The sequence below is a fragment of the Apis mellifera genome, linkage group LG1, assembly GCF_003254395.2.
Source record: "Apis mellifera strain DH4 linkage group LG1, Amel_HAv3.1, whole genome shotgun sequence".
Classification (NCBI taxonomy): Eukaryota; Metazoa; Arthropoda; class Insecta; order Hymenoptera; family Apidae; genus Apis; species Apis mellifera.
In genome coordinates this window covers 8,131,997-8,148,347 of record NC_037638.1, presented here as the reverse complement: position 1 = coordinate 8,148,347, position 16,351 = coordinate 8,131,997, and the positions used below count along the sequence as shown (strand labels likewise).

General features: G+C 40.0%; 1 protein-coding gene across 1 annotated transcript in view; it reads right to left on the bottom strand.

The window, feature by feature from the left end:
* Positions 1-630: 630 nt before the first annotated feature.
* Positions 631-16,351, bottom strand: part of LOC726729 (helix-loop-helix protein 11) — a 166,157-nt gene continuing 150,436 nt past the window's right edge. Inside the window, exons 3-6 of the mRNA XM_001122450.5 lie at positions 4,382-4,532; positions 3,150-3,415; positions 2,490-2,944; positions 631-1,182 (exon numbers count right to left, since the gene is read on the bottom strand). Of these exons, the coding sequence (XP_001122450.1) occupies positions 849-1,182; positions 2,490-2,944; positions 3,150-3,415; positions 4,382-4,532 (1,206 nt within the window). The 3' untranslated portion in view covers positions 631-848. The remainder of the gene's footprint in view (positions 1,183-2,489; positions 2,945-3,149; positions 3,416-4,381; positions 4,533-16,351) is intronic.

Here is a 16,351-nt window from a genome sequence, read left to right as displayed (position 1 = left end):
GACTTTGCTCCTACCTTCGTTTCGCGAGAGACCGACCACCCTTCTCCTCCTCCTCGAAATAAACTCGCGATCGGCCGGCTCCCTCCTCTCTCTTCTCCCCGCGTTTCGTCGAACGCGGCCTCGTCGATCGTTCGTTTGATTGTCGAAAATCGACGATCGACGAGCCGACTCTTCGAAACCGATTCTCACGTCGAAAGTGCTCTAAGATCTGATCCGATCGGACGATATACGGAATATAGTAATGACAACGATTTCTTCTTCTTTTTTTTGACCGTGGCATGGATGGATCCCGCGGGATGGATCGAGAGACGGATCGAAACGAAGGCGGACACGACGGGCAGTAGGAACATACGGAAACGTCGACCGAACGCAACACCGATAATTAATAATGGTCGGTCGACGATTGCAACATCGAACGCAAGGAGACCTTGCCGAGCGTCTCTTAGAGGAAACGGAGCCTCCGGCTCGAGCGTAAAACATTGTCGCTGAAAAGTATCTTCTTGTATCTTCTTTCTTTCTCTCTCTCTCTCTCCCTCCCTTTCTCTCTGCTTCTCTCTCTCTCTCTCGCATACACACGCTCACTCACTCTCTCTCTCTCTCCCCAATCTTCATCTTCTCTCTTCTACGTACTCGACGCACGCTCTCTTTCTCTCACTCTTTCTCTCCCTCTCACGCGTACAACACACACTTTTTCTCGAAAGCAAATTCCTCTTGATGTCTCGAATGTCGCGTCGCGGGATTTTTTTTTTTTTTCTTTTTTTCGATTGTTCGTTTTAATTCTCGAGCGGAGGCGAGTTTGCCGCGGCGGACGCGCGCGTTCAGTTTGCCGATCGCGACGCGCCTTTCGATCACGAGTGCTTGACCACGATCACGCCAGGCCGCTGTTGGGTCTGCTGTTGTTGCCTGTGGAACTGGAGGAACTCGGCCTGGAGGAGCCGTTGCTTCGCTGAGGCGGCCGGCGACGCGCCGGGCGTCGTCGACGTTTTGCCCGACGTGATGGCCGTTTGTTTATTGGTCAACGCGAGCGGCACGTCCTGGGCCGGCTCGTCGCTGAACAGATGATCTCCTTCGAGGTGGCGTATCGCCTCGACGATCGTTTCCAGATTCTGTCTCGAGGTGTTGGCCAGATAGAGTCTGGCCTGAGGGGAACCGTCGTCCAACGAGTTCGATGGAGACGGCAACCTGAAATTGAAATGATTCGTGTCATTTTCTACGCGGGATCCCAGCCGTTGTCCTTTTTTTACGTTATATTATGAAGAATCCGAAGATGGATATGATTCTGGGACGATTAATGATGTTAGATTTGCGTAATTGCAACGATTACGTATTTATTCGGGGATTGGATAGATAATTGGAGATAATTCGAAAAATTAAAAAAATGATGAATTGAAGATTGTCGGTGGAAATAAATTTCGCGTAAAGTAATTTGGTAAGGTTGCATAAAAATGATTCGATAAAACGTGACCTTTAAACTGGCCGTAATACACGTCTCGTTATCAGTCAAGTGGGATAATATACGCAAGAGGAATCGTTACCAGCGCTTGATAAAACATTAATAAGACAAAGACACGTATTACTATTTACCTTGACATTTACCCTACATATTGAATGCAAGTCATACAAGTATACCATGTAAAGTTCATCGTAAAATTAAAACGCTTATATATCTTATATGCGAGGAGACGATATTAAACTTTATTACGTAATACGAAATTCATTGAAACATTCCCATTAGATATTACGAATTTGATAATTACATTTTTCACAACTGGAATTCAAATCGGAATAAGAAATATTTTTGTATCGTTGGAATGAAAAGAAGTCAAGAAGCGAGGATCTCTGATTATTGACTCGTTGGACCACAGATTAAGATTCACAATGCTGAATAATATGTAACTATTCAATGATAAATCGTCTCATATACCAAAATTAATCATTAATCGAAGATTTTTAATTCTTTTAACACGTTTGGCATCTCCAAACATTCTACATTGAGATTAGAATAAAAATTTCGAGCAATTTTCAAGATTCGTTGTAAATATATATATACAGCACAAGTGTGAAGAATCTTTTTAAAAATGGAATACAAACTTTTGGAAATTGGAAAGTAAATCAACGATTCTTAAAAAAAAAGTTCATACGTATATAATTTTCTAAAAGTTGTGCAAATATATCAGATGCGCATGACCGACTTCTCATCCGTCCTCATTGTTTTCAATTCGAGAAACAAGGAAAGACGCATCGATCGCCTCGTCTTCTTGCGAGCCCCTCGAGCGACTTTCGTCCTTGCGATATCTCTCGGATTATATATATATATATCTACGTTTAAAAAAAAAAGAAAGAAAACGATCGTACAAGGACGAAAATCGCTCATCTGCATAAAATCCTCGACGTGCGAATTGTATTACCCAACGGCAAAATCAAGATTGCCGATCAATCCTAACGAAACGACAACCTCTAAAAAAGAAGAAAAAGAAAAATCTACTTACCTCTCGACCTCAACCTTCGGCTCCGCTTTCATCGCGGCCTCGAGGATGCTGGGTAGCCGCTGCGGTTCCGCGGCAGGCGAGAACGGTCTGGTGGGGCTGGTGGTGATGTACTGGGGTGACGCGTTCTTGAACTCCCCCGTACTCGTGGTGTACGTGACGCGACTCGAGGAGGAGAACGAGTCGCCGGTAGTCTGCTCGTCGATCGCGGAGAACACCTGGTTCTGGCCGAACGTCACGATCTTTGGCGAGCCCGGGCCCGCCTCCTCCTCTTTCATCTCCTCTGGTACCATGTCCGCGGGCTGTGGGGACAGGGGCGGTGAACTTGGATCCGGACTAGACGTTTCCACGGTCTGCGTCGTGCCAACCTGTGCCAAAGACACCACGGAAACCACCTGAAGCGCGGCGACCGCGTCCTCCGTCTCTTGAGCGATCACGTTGTCCGTGTGTTCGATCACCTGGAGTTGGATGACAAATTTTTCTTTCTCTCTCGAATATATTTCTATACATTTCTCCATAAATATTTTTATTATTCCAGATACGTTCTTGGATATACAAAAAAATATATTGAAATATATAAAGTATTTTTTTAAGAGGTTAATGAAAGGACGACTTATATTAGAATTTTGTACATATAATGCGTGGAGGGGAATATTAAAATACCTCGTGAGGTTGGTAAGTGATTAGCTGATTATCTCTAAATCTCTCCGGATACAGTTGATTCTGTATAACTCTCATTTGCTTCTCTAGACGCAACCTCGCGTGACGTTCCCTCTCCAACTGTCGCCTCAGCTCTACCACCTCGTTGTTGACCACGGAATGTCCCTCCGTGGTTACCGTTATTACCGACAATGGTTCAGGGGACATGCTGCCCAATCCTTCGTCACCGCTCTCGCTAACGTGCATCGGTAGGCTAACAACGACGCCTCCTGGAACACAGAGAAAAATTTCGCGCGGGAAATGAGCAAGGAAGTACGAATTTCTTCTTCCAATTTTTTAAAAATTATTCAAACGATATTTCGAAATCCGAGATAATTGTGTTTACTCGAAATACGAGGCGAAAAATATGGGATCTCTTTCTTTTTCTTTTTCTATTCGACTTGAATTAACTCGAAAGTTTAATCGGATCGCGAGGAGGAAAGGGAGGGAAGTTTCGATTCTATCGATCGGATCGCGCGCTTGTTCCTCCTCCGCTCTTGTGCATGGAATAGAATATCCGGAGGGGGGGAGGGATGGGGAAAGAGGAGTCTGCGAGGAATGTAATTACTCGCGCGAAAATGACGAACGACACCTTCTATATTAACTTTCGCCACTGCCACCACTGTCGGCCAACAAATTAAAAAATTCCCCTATACGAAATAATGTTGGCGATAAGTCAGTATCATAAAGCGAGTTATTCTTCGAAATCGGCGACTAAATTAACGATGATGATTCCGTGGATGATGACGTTTTTCGTCTTTCGTCTTTTTTTTCCCTCCCTCCCAATGGAGACAATATTTTTTTTTTTTTTTTACGGCACGATCATTTAAATAAACTCCGTTATTTAAAAATTTTCCTATGATTATCTTTTTATTTATGTATCTCATCACATTTATTATTAATTTTATTATTAATGAATATTTTTACGATACATACTTTATTCATGCAACCCGTCATTTTTATTACAGTTTTAAGATTAGAAAGTAGGATTTTACGATTCATCATAAATTATGATTAAGCGTAAGTATGAAATTAATTTTGATTCGTTTATTTCATTGCTTTTTCATTCGTTTTAAAATTCAATATATCGTCTCGAAGGATTATATAATGTACGTTAATTGACGGCTCGTTAGAGTTGTCACGGGCAAAATTCAATTATCTTCGGGAGGAAGGATGAGGATTAAAAAGATATTCACCTTGATTATCTGGTTTGCGTTTCTTGATCGGAACATCGCCACCCTCGTGCTGATTCACCAACCGTTTCAATTGACAATTCTGTGACAACAGTTGGGTCTTCTCTTGTTCCAGCTGGTATATATATTCGGCAGTCTGCTGAAGTATCGCAGCCTGAAATATAAAAATAATAGTTTTTTTTTTCTTTCTTTCTTATCGTTACTTTATTTGTTACGTCGAAACAATACTTTATATACCCCTAAATCTTTCGTTAAATTATTTCGTTAAATTTGTTTTAACATCCTACTTCCAGACAGATTCTTCGACAGATTTAATAAATTACTCGAATAATACATAATCCTCATACATATTTTCTCCGCATCGATATCCATTCCATCCATATTAAATCAATCTGCTTACTAAATAATTTCTCTACAACACACGACACACGTGAAAAAAATCAATTCTCCGTTTGAAATACACGTACATACACGGAATATCTACCGATTAAATTTGCAACAAATCTTCCATTTTTTCTTTCGAAAGTACACAACACTTCTTTCAGAAATGTAATCTGAAAAGAAACCTCGATCGAAACTACGTTTTCCCATCATGATTTCTTTCAGAAATAAAAAAGAAAAAAAAAGAACAGTTTCTGATTTCCCACGTGATCTTTCTCGGATATAAGAAATCGGAATATCAATAAAAAAAAGAAAAAAGAAAGGAAGAAACGCGGCGAAAACTGGGTCGTGTTGTGTTTAAAAAAGAATCGAGATTAATGAGGTGTAATACAGGTGTGTTTCATAAACGACGAAAGGGGTAAAAAAAAAAAAGGGGGGGTAAAAGATACTTCCTGTTTACATGGTTTAAAGGGGATTTTCTCCGCGCAATAAAATCCAGAATAGCGACGTACATGTTTTATATATATATATATGTATATATTACACGCATCGTACGCACGTACTACGTCGTAGTAAAACATGGCGAAAACAAAAGGGCCAATTGATACCGAGTCGAAGGTAACGGGCTGGCCGTGTGTACGTTTTGCACCTGCCGACAGGTGGTCAACGAACAGATGCCCCTGTTTAGCCCTGAAGCTTCCTCGCGCGATGCACCAGTGTCTTTCCTGTGTTCTTCTTCTTCCATCCGGAGATATGCATTTAAAAATATCACGTACATATATCACGTTTCGTGGTGAATTTGTGACACGAGGAATTTAATTGGATTATATATATTTTTTTCTTTTGTTTTGAGGAGAATTCTTTTATCGTTCTTATTTTCTCAATTATTCATCCACTATCAATAAGTAAGTTCTTTTCTTCTTTTCCATTGATTTCAAGAAAGATTTACCAGGAATCGCCGATTGGTCGAGTTCAACTATTGAGATAAACTGGCGTGCATCTATCACTGTTGCGAAATCGTAGTATCAACACCAGAGTGCGTGAACGTGACGATGAAGGAAATCTTAACGATGCGTTAACGGCGTATCACATTGCGAATCACGCACATTCACAATAAGCTTCTGACATCATCGGTTAAAATCTCCGGTTTTAGATGTAGCGACGGAGTCTAAATAGCGAGCGAATTGAAAAGTTGGGGAAGAAAAATGTTTAAAAAAGGAGCGTGACGTCAAACGTCGTGCGTAGAAGAAAAAATCGTCGCTCAAAGATGATATGTATATATATATCGAGGTATATATAAATATGCAAATGAAAATGGGCGAAAAGAATAGAGGGAGGAAACGGAAGAAATTTGATGAAGGATAAGATTAAAAGGAAACTTGTCAAACGAGAGTAACGAGATAGATTGAAGTGGAGCCTCTTATGGAGAATATTTGAGAGGAGGGAAAGAAACGGTCCACGATGGAATTCAATAAAGGGAGGAGACGAGGAAAGGGAAATATTGCGCGAGGAATGGAAAATGATGTCTCTTTCTTTCTCTCTCTTTCGTGAGATATGATATGGACACGGCGATTAGAGCAAGAAAAGGAGAGGAAATCTTTGAGAAAGAATCATTTTACTTGGGAAAAATTATTATAATTATCAGAAATACGATTTATTTATCGAATTTGAAAATATGTATATATATTAAATTTCTTTTCTTGCGTGTTTAGAAAACCTGTTTATCCTAAAATAAAATAGTATTTGAAAGTTTCAAATGTGTCTCAATGAGAGGTGGACGGAAAAGAAAGAACGAGGAAAGAAAGGGAGAGGAGTTTTAACGAGAGAAAGATGAAAAGAAGGAAGAAGGGTGTCTCGACAATAATATCATCGGTCAAAGGAACCGGATACCAAAAGGAGTGACTCTCTCTCTCTCTTTTATTATCGCGTGTATAAGCGAACGAGATCGATCTTAGAAGCGAAAAAATCGCACTCGGCATCTGTTGTGGACGAAAAGAAAGAAAGAAAGAAAGAAAAAGAAAAGAAACGCTACCCTTGTGCTTCGTTCCTCTTTGTTCTGCAATTAAAAAAATTGTGGAGGATGAGAGGAAAGGGCGGAAATATAATCCGGGATGGAAATTCGAATCCGCATTTGGCGGAATCTGACACTCCGTTTGCAATAATAAATTTTACGCAAGATCGTAATAATAAACAAAAATCTCGATCTCGAGAATTTTTCTTCAATACGTATAAATATGTATATTGTATATCATTCCAATTTCCCGCCCTATTAGTTCTGTTACTTTAATGCTCGCGGAACACCAAAGTAGTTTGATTACGTATCGCGTGACTCGATCGTTTAAATTCGAGGCGAGCCGTTTTTTACCTCCGGACAATTGGCAATGCGAAGGGAAAGGTATAGAAATGTTTGTCGTTCTTTCCAATGTGTTTTCAAGAACAGCGTGATCGGGCTTCAATTTCAAAGGCGTAATGGCGGACCAAATCGTATTATTGCGTGTCGATACGCATTTTCGTATTCAACGATCAGATTCTTTCAGTAATTTACATTTTATAACTTTAAAAAAAAAAAAACGTAAATTATACAACAACGTCTGCACAAAGATTTTTTTAATAAACAATTTTTCTATTTACCTCCAGATCATCGACACTTGGAAGATCTAAGATAAATTTATTTTCTTTTCTTCTTGTAAAATATGAGAGTTTCTGTTAAAAAAGTGGAATTATGGATTTTTTTTACCAAACAATGAATTGTCATTATACGACAAGTGATATGAATACAAAGAAAAAAGAAAACATATATATATATGACAATCGTAAATCGAGGTCGAACCTTGAATATCAATCACATTTTAAACACGATTTTAATTTAAATATATTTGTAAATCATTCGGACGGAGGCAAGCTTAAAAAAGAAAAATTGAAAGTTAGAAAATTAAATTCACCGTACAAATGATAAATTTTTATTCGAAAAGAAGAAGACGAAGAAGAAAAAACAAAAATATACAGTTATTGACCTCGCAAAAATCTTTCCTCTTTTTTTATCGCCATTTCTTTTCTCTCTCTTCCTCTTCACATTTACATATCTACATACTTCTTCTCGAAGAAACTCGACTCTACAGTTTAAGAATCGCGGTTTTACGCTCGCTTTATTGTTTTAGATTGGCGTGACCATCGTTGCGAGCAACGAGGGGTTAACTATAATCGCAGGAATAAACGAGGACAAGACTCGTTTGCTTGCTCGTCCAAACGGAGAGAGAAAGAGAGAGAGAGGGAGAGAGAGAGAGAAAGAGAGAGAGAGAGATAGAGAAGAAAGCAACGCAACGAGGCAGGAGAGAGAACGGTTTCTACGACGATTAGGGAGGCCGGAAGGCCATGTGCACGGTTTCTTCGACCAGAGCTCCGACGCACGTGCCGAAATCTTGTTAATATGCTATTCTGCAAAGTCGTGGCAGGCCAAGGTCGATCCTCGAGCCCGTTTCCTGAACGGACACAGATAGCGATTTATCATTGAGAGAATGAAAAAGAGAGAGAGAGAGACTTGGCCGGTCCGAGTTGGCCAATTTTTTTTTAAATAAATCTCACTCGAATAATAAAATTTTTCTCCAACGACCTCGATCTCGATCTTACAAAATCTTACACAGGATATACAGTTGATACTAAAATTTTTATTTACCAATTTAATTTACCAAGTAAGCCTTTAAACATTCTCATCACAAGAATTAAAGGAGATACATTGAATTAAAACGTCAGAAATAATTTTCAATCAGAAATCTGATCGATTATTATCGAGATTTCACGTAAGCCTTTAAATATTCTCACCACAAGAATTAAGATTTATTGTGAGAGTTAAAGGAGATACATTGTATTAAAACGTCAGAGATAATTTTCGATCGATTATTATCGAGATTTCACGTATCGGCACGCGTCATCCCAGTTTTTATCGGGCCGGCAAATTTTTCGGCCGTATAAATCGCCTATTTTCCCTGGTCCCGTGGTGGAAAAATCAGGATACGACAGCTGTGACCGTGACTGAATGGGCTGACGACATGGCCGATCGATAAGAGGCGAAAGACTAGCGTAGAGGATATAATGCGGCGTGCAGCTGGCGATCGGAGGAAAGGAAAGTTCAACGCGGAACGTTATCCACGAGTTTGTCCAGCTCGTGACCCTACCTGTTCGACGCATCGTTTCCACGTGGACATCCGATTTCTGAAATTAATAACGACGAGGGAGGGAGAAAAGCGTGAAATTTCGCCGTGGAGTGATATCGGAAATTGTGGATTACTATTATATATTCTTAGATGGAAGATATAGTACTTTCACGAGGGATATTGAAAGGCGAATAAAAATTTCGATCGGAGGAGAGATGCTCTTTTGTTAGCATACATATATATATATATATATTTTCTAACTATTTATACTTTATCACGTGCACATGGAGAAATGGAATCTCGCATAACAGGTGTGAGCGATGGATATGATATGAAATGATATACGAGTGAATGTAATTCTAAGAATACACACGAATGCACGGTGTCACGTGGTGTAAAGATTCAGCTTGGAGAGAATATAATTCGCGTATAAATATAATATGCGCCTGTGATCTTTTAAAAATGCGACACGAGAGAGAAACGGTGTCACGTAGTGTAACGTAGACAGAATCGAATTATCTAATAGATTCTATATGATCCTGCAAGAATTAAATTCCCTTGAAAAATCGCGAGATATCGAAGATATTCGCGGAGGAAAAAGAAAAAAACAAATTTAAATTACGGCCATCCAAATTTCTCACAATACGTAATTTCCTTGATAGATGGTTCACAAACGCGTTTCCAACTGGAGGAAGGGATCCGCGTAAAATTAACATTTTCTTGGGGGCCATTCATAACCGCGGCGGTTGTAGTTTTAGGGGGTTTTACAACAGGCCCTGCCGCGCCACGCCGGCCGGATTTCATTGCGTTCTCTCTCCCCATGCCCCTCGGTGAACCACTAATTTCCCCGTAATGCGTGGATTCGCAATTAGCCGTAAATTTGTAGGCTTGGCCTTGCCATCTCGCGCAAACGTTTCCACATTGCATTTATCCATCCTTCTATATTCTTTTTAACGATTTTCTTAATCTCCCGATAATAAAATTTTTGAGGATGGATTTAATCGAATTTCGAAATCTGTCGAAGGATGACAGTACTCGATGAGTGAATCTTCAGATCGTACGAGAGACGTGGATATAATAACACGCGTTCGAGAAATGAAACGAAGGGTGGGCAAAGTGGAAATAACAGGTAGGAGATAAAAATACGATCCCCCCCCCCTTCGGTTTGAAATGCAATCTTGCTTAGCTTAACGTGAAACGCTTTACCGGCCACTGTATGGTCTATTAAAGCGAACGAGAATTGCAAATTACCTGCATTCGTTCGTCTGTCGTGGCACATTGCGGTCAAGCGTCCCGGCGCCGTCAGACGATGCCGCAAATGCGGCGCGCACACCTCGCCAAGCTCCAGAGCGCCGCCCGGAAGCGTGCACGAATAATACGAATTCCTTCTTTCTTCCAAACCCTTTCCTCCCTCCACGCCCCTTTTTTTTTCCTCCACGTTCCAATTCAACATTTTAATATTCCCCCTCGAATGCGAGAAATGCAAATTGTGCGAAGGAATTAATCGATGCGAGACGCCATCTTTTCCTTTCGCCCGATCTTCCTTCCTCTTACTCGAATATATCGCAAACAAAATACCAATCTCTTTAAATTTCACATTCGTTCGATTCAAAATAGGACATTTCAGACATTCTTCCCCGAAATTCCTTTCTTTCTTATCCTACTTGATTCGAAAAAAAATCAGATTTCGAGGGGAAAAACGGGTGGAAGAAACGGGTGTGTACGCGTTACATGCATGCGCGAGGAAAGAAATAAGAAAGGAAGGAGGGAGGGCTGTGCGGCTGGCAGAGAACCGGACTACAGTGAGGGGAGGAGGGGGGGAAACGTTATGCAACTGCATTCTGAACGTGGCGTACTCCCGTGCATACGTGCACTCGAGGACATTACTCCCTGCGTGGCGAGTCCCGCAGCCCGTTTCGGAGCTGCGCTCGGCCGATCCAAAAACCGCGGCGATGGCCAAAATATCTGGTCAACCCGTGTGTGCGTGCGTGCGCGCATCGCCCAGCAAATCGATGCCCGATGCCCTTCTTTCGAAAGCGGTTTCCATCCACTTTTCACCACCGTCCAATTCGATTATCCCTGCCAAACGATCCAGACCCGATTCCTCCACTTCTCACTCGCCTCCGCTGTCTGGCGCCGTTTAAACGCCCTCCTGCATCCACTTTACCCCCCCTCCCCGTATACGAGATCGAGATGAATTCTTCTCGATCTTTTTCAAATTAAACTTTTATGCGATTATATTCGAGTGATTATTCGTATGAAGTTTTCAAAACGAACGGAATGGAATCCGTTTAAAAAATATTTCGTGGATATATATAATTTCCATTCCAAGATTCGAGCAGTTAACAGGTATCTGAGCCATAAGAACGCAGAATATATGTGTGTGTGTGTGTGTGTGAAAAGTTGGAACGGACAATTCGCGCAAAATTCTACCGTTAACGCTAAACTAACAGGAATCTAACGTTCCACCATTTAACGCATCATCGTCTAAAAGGCAATGGAATGCGCGTTCCCAGACACGATATACTGGGGTACTCATATTATGCCGGTTGTATCCATTCTCGACCTTGCACGCGGCTCCGTGATCGTCTTAGAAGGGTTCATTAACATAAATACATAACGTTCGCGTAACAACATTCGCGACGTGGTTCAACATACCCGAGAGTTGGCCGCCGTTAGAGCACGCCGACTCTATAAAATGTAACCGTGCGGAATGCGCGTGGGAATGGAGGCGGCGCAGGGGAAAAGGGAGACGGCGCGAAAGGAGAGCGTGGCGGTGGCTGATCGCCTGTGATCGTTTCCATTATTTAAACACTCGAAAAACCATTAGTCTTTGCGTGTTTTGCTTCTCCGCTCTGGCTTCCCTTCCTTCCTTTTCCAACGTCTTTTTCTTCTTTTTCGATTTGATTCAAACGTTGCATTATATTTTTTCCCTTATTCAAAAAATTATACACGTAAAATCGTGGAATATCATACACGTTCTTTTTGTGTTTCTTTCTTTTTTCTTTTTACTTTTTATTCGCGCGCCGTTTATCGCGATCAATTCTTGGAATTTCGGAATGAATTTCAAACGAGAAAGAGATAAAACGGCGAGAGGAAAGGTTGACGCGGATCGTTATCGATTATTTTGAGCATATCGATGACTCGGCAGAGGTGACCTCCTCCAGAGGTGACGAGGAGGAATCTAGACTCGATCTCGAATCGCAGACGATAGGATAGAAATTGTACATCAAATTTTATACACCGTAGATAATTTTAAAAGTTTATGATAAAGGATCGTTGAAAGCTTTTTAATATAAATACGATCTTGGAGAATGCAAATAATGATGACCGTTCCCCTTCCTCGATTTTAATTGAAAAGAGATATTCGAGGAAGGAAACTTTAAATATCCGCTTATGAATTATTAAAAAAAGGATTCAAGCGTGGAAATATCACTTTTAGAACAACAATTTACAATTTTTTAATAAACATCACATTTTCCACGGAACGATCTAACGCGTTCAAATGATTATTCAATCGGAATAACTTCGATTCAACGCTTATCCGAGATTAAATCTTACATTAATAAGAAATTGTTGTATATTAATGTTACGTTTAGAGAGAAGATGCCTGTCACTGTTAATCATTTCGCTCGTTTATGCTAACCGCTCTTTTAATGAGATTTTAATGCCTCCCTGCGAGATCAAGTTTGCTATTTCAAGCTTGCTAATTCCGTCTGCACGCGATCGGTCTTTTTAATTCGAAATTACGTCACGTGTTTATCTTATCGGGACGATTGAGAAAAACAGGCAGTTTGTTTGTTGTTCTCGGGAATTAGAATTCGGAACGGAGGAGAATATCTCGATGATTAAAATTCGCGAGAGACATCCTCGAGAACGATAAACTGGATCGACGAGCGTGATATCTTCGACTGTTGTTATTCCCTGGATTTAAATATTTTTCCACGAAACGATTCGAAAGCGTCGTGGGATATTCTAATTTCTAATTACGTAAGAAAAATTCGGCAAATAAGGCAGTCTCTCGACTAAAGATAACGGTGAAATTTCTTCGAGTTGATGCAGCTTAGAAGAGAACTGTGTTCATTGTCGGAGGGGGAAGGGATAAAAAAAATTTCTGGAGAAAGGAGAAATTCTCTCCTGGGTGAGTGTACCTTTCTTTATTCGCATAAATCTAAGCTCTCGTACCGAGGAGATGATAATACAGTTTCACGGTTTTTTTTAATTGGCCCGGAGAGACCGGGGTAAAATATTTTTCAATTATGCTACGGGAGCAGGAAGTATTTGAACAAGAAGTATTCGAGAAGAAAACATTTGAACCGAGGAAAAAGAGAAGAGAGGAAAAAATAGAAAAGTGAGGAGCGAGAAAAAAAATAACATAACCGTGATACACAGGTGACTTGAATTGATTCATTCTGCCGTGAACGCGATACTGTCGTACGTCTCTGAAATTCGTGAATCGACAGCAAATGTTACCCTTGCAAATATTTTTATTTCGATATATACGCACTTATCGTCATTTCGCTTCGTTTATTATATTTGAAAAATCGTACAGGGTTCAGATAACATTTCCATTTTAAAAATATTATTTATAGGCATGTAACGTATCGTGATTTTTTCGAAAGGTGAAAATTTTTCAATACAAACATCGAAGGCAAATATCGATATCCGTTTTTAATATTTTCATCAGAGAGAAAGAATTTTTAAACGCTCGATCCCAATAAAAAAAAGAGTGCGATAATTCTTTCTCTAATCTCGAACGAATTAAATCCAGAAAATACAAAATCGATCTTTCCCCGACGATTCATCCATATTAAAAATTCTTCCTTTTTTTCTTTCCCTCGTCTCGAAGAAACGCTTCGAACGTTCGTTGTCAAAACAAACAAACAAAAAAAAGAATTCGTAACTTTTGTGATCGAGCGTGAAACGTTGATGAACGAACGAAAAAGGGTGACGGATGGAGGGAGGAAAAATGGTGATGGGGGCGGGGAAACGAACGCCATGGGGTGAGAAAATTAAAAGAAAAAACATCGGGATGAGAAATATACCTGACACTTTAATCCTGTAGAGACTGCGGTGGGACAACTGTATTCCCAGGAGAGTCAACACTGATAGCAACGGCCATGCAATTACCGGCTTCAGCCCGAGCCATGGAAAAGCCGGTAATTAGTTAACGTGCTCCAGATTCGATGTTTGAGCAGATAAGCTGACAGCCTGACCGCGGATGCATGCGATTCATGCGGCTTGATTCACGGCCATGGTCAAGGTCGCCTAGTGAATTCCATCACCTATTGTGCCGGGCCAGCTGCGACCTTTCGCGCAATTATATCAATTTCCACCGATATCAAACCGGAATCCGCAGTGCAACGCATCCGATTGACGAAGCTTTCGTCTCGCGAACCAACGATTGATTTAGGTTATTTATTTATTTATTTATTTTTGCAGTTGGTATCAGTCTCTTTCCATAATCGAGCGGAGAGAGACGAATATTTTTCTAGAAAGTTGAAATTTTTATAAGAGAAAAGAAACTTCATTATCGATTTATCCATCCGTTCCTTTTACTGTTTTTAGATATCTGACCGATCGAAAACACGTTGTTTAAAATTAAAACGAGATCGATCCTTTCGCGAAGTATCTAATTCAAGAAGAGTAAGTTGTGAATGGGTGGAATAGTAAAACTTTGTAATCGACGCGTTACACAACCGCAACCTTCGGTTCCTGATGTACACAACAGTAAACTAGATTTAATTCGTCTCGGTTGTGGCTGCCCTGGAGAACGTAACGACGTCAGTACCACTTAAGCCAACTAAGCAATAGCTGCCAATTCGTCTCGGGTTAAACAACTTCCGATTTATTTTCTTTCTTTATGTTTTTTTTTTTCTTCTTCTTTTTCTCTTCTCTCCCTGTCTACGTGTAATGGGAAATAACACTTTGAATCAATCGACACGGATTACTCTGAATTCTTTCTTATTAGTCTTCCTTTTTCTTTTTTTTTTTTTTGAAGAAACCGAGATATAGAAGAAGCAACGTAGCTAAATAGAATTGATTCAACGATCATCGAACACGATATATTTACTTTAAGCTATCTGTTCGTGTCTATTGTAAATTTTTTTTACTACATTTTTTTACGTTTCTTGAAGAATACAGTTAAATAGATATATACACGATAATCCTTCAACGTGAAATAAATCTTGATACTATTTATGATCCGATGTTTATACGATTTAATCGATGTTGTATTGCAGAAAAAGAAAAAGTATTTATATAAGTATTTATATAAGTATTCTGCTTCATTAGCGCCTATCTACTTTTCACTTTTAATCTTAATTCGCACACGATAGAGCGAGCGAAGATCAGATAGCATCGAGCAATTCTGAGAAATCCTCATCCCTGTTCGATGTACGGCTTAGGCACGATCCCAAGTTGTGTGGTCGTATATCCCACAGACACCGCGTTATAATTGTATTGTATTGCCTTTTTTTTTTTTGCTGTGAAAAAACCTTAAGTATCGGTGGAAGCGATACAGCGTGGTCGTAAAATCGGTCAAGCGTTATAGTTTATATGTTTGAAGACCGAAACATGTAACTTGAGACGTTTTAGGGGAGATAAGGAGACCTAACCGCGGTTAGATCAATTGGTGTTATAATTTGACGTTTTAATTTACGGTTCTTTTTTTCTTTTATATTTTATATCGAGATTAATTTATCGATTCGAACGGAGTAACAGAATAATAAAGGAAATGAATTCGATGAATAAAATAAAGAAATAAGGGCAATTTGAAGACGAACCGCAAGTAAGCGAGTTCATTTTAGTTTACGAACTGGTCAATTTCTTGGATTTCCGAGAAACGGCAGCGAATTTTACACGATCTCGACACGACACGGGAAGAAACTCGAGGATCGTCGATTCTTGAGAGAAGCAACGCGGTAGCAGGGATCGTGTGCCGTGCATACGACAGATAAGGCACGACTCTTAAAATGGAACGAGCACTGGCAGCTTATAATTTGAGCCAGAATGTGCGTTTTACACTGATCGTGTAGAAGGAACGCTGGTCGATCGAGCGCATCCTCGTATCCGTTCTCGAAAAAATTACATTCATATTTTTTTTTTCTAATTTTTGTATATAATCTTTTCGAGTAACATTCAATATTCCATCTTTTTAAGAGACAAAGAAAAATTAACCATGGTTGAATCAATTGAAGAAAAAAAATATAGCGATGTAACGATTGTTATATTTAAATTGAATGGAAAAATTCTCGAACATCCAATTTCCTTTACCATCCCTACAAGATTTTATTCCACGCGATTCGAAAAATGACTCGAAACGCAATAAGCGAGCGAGAGCGTTAATTAAACGAGATCTACACTTCCTGCGATCGTTTATAAATAACAAAGTGTTACCGCACCAAGGCGCCAACGTGATGCTCGCGATATTATGCGTAGG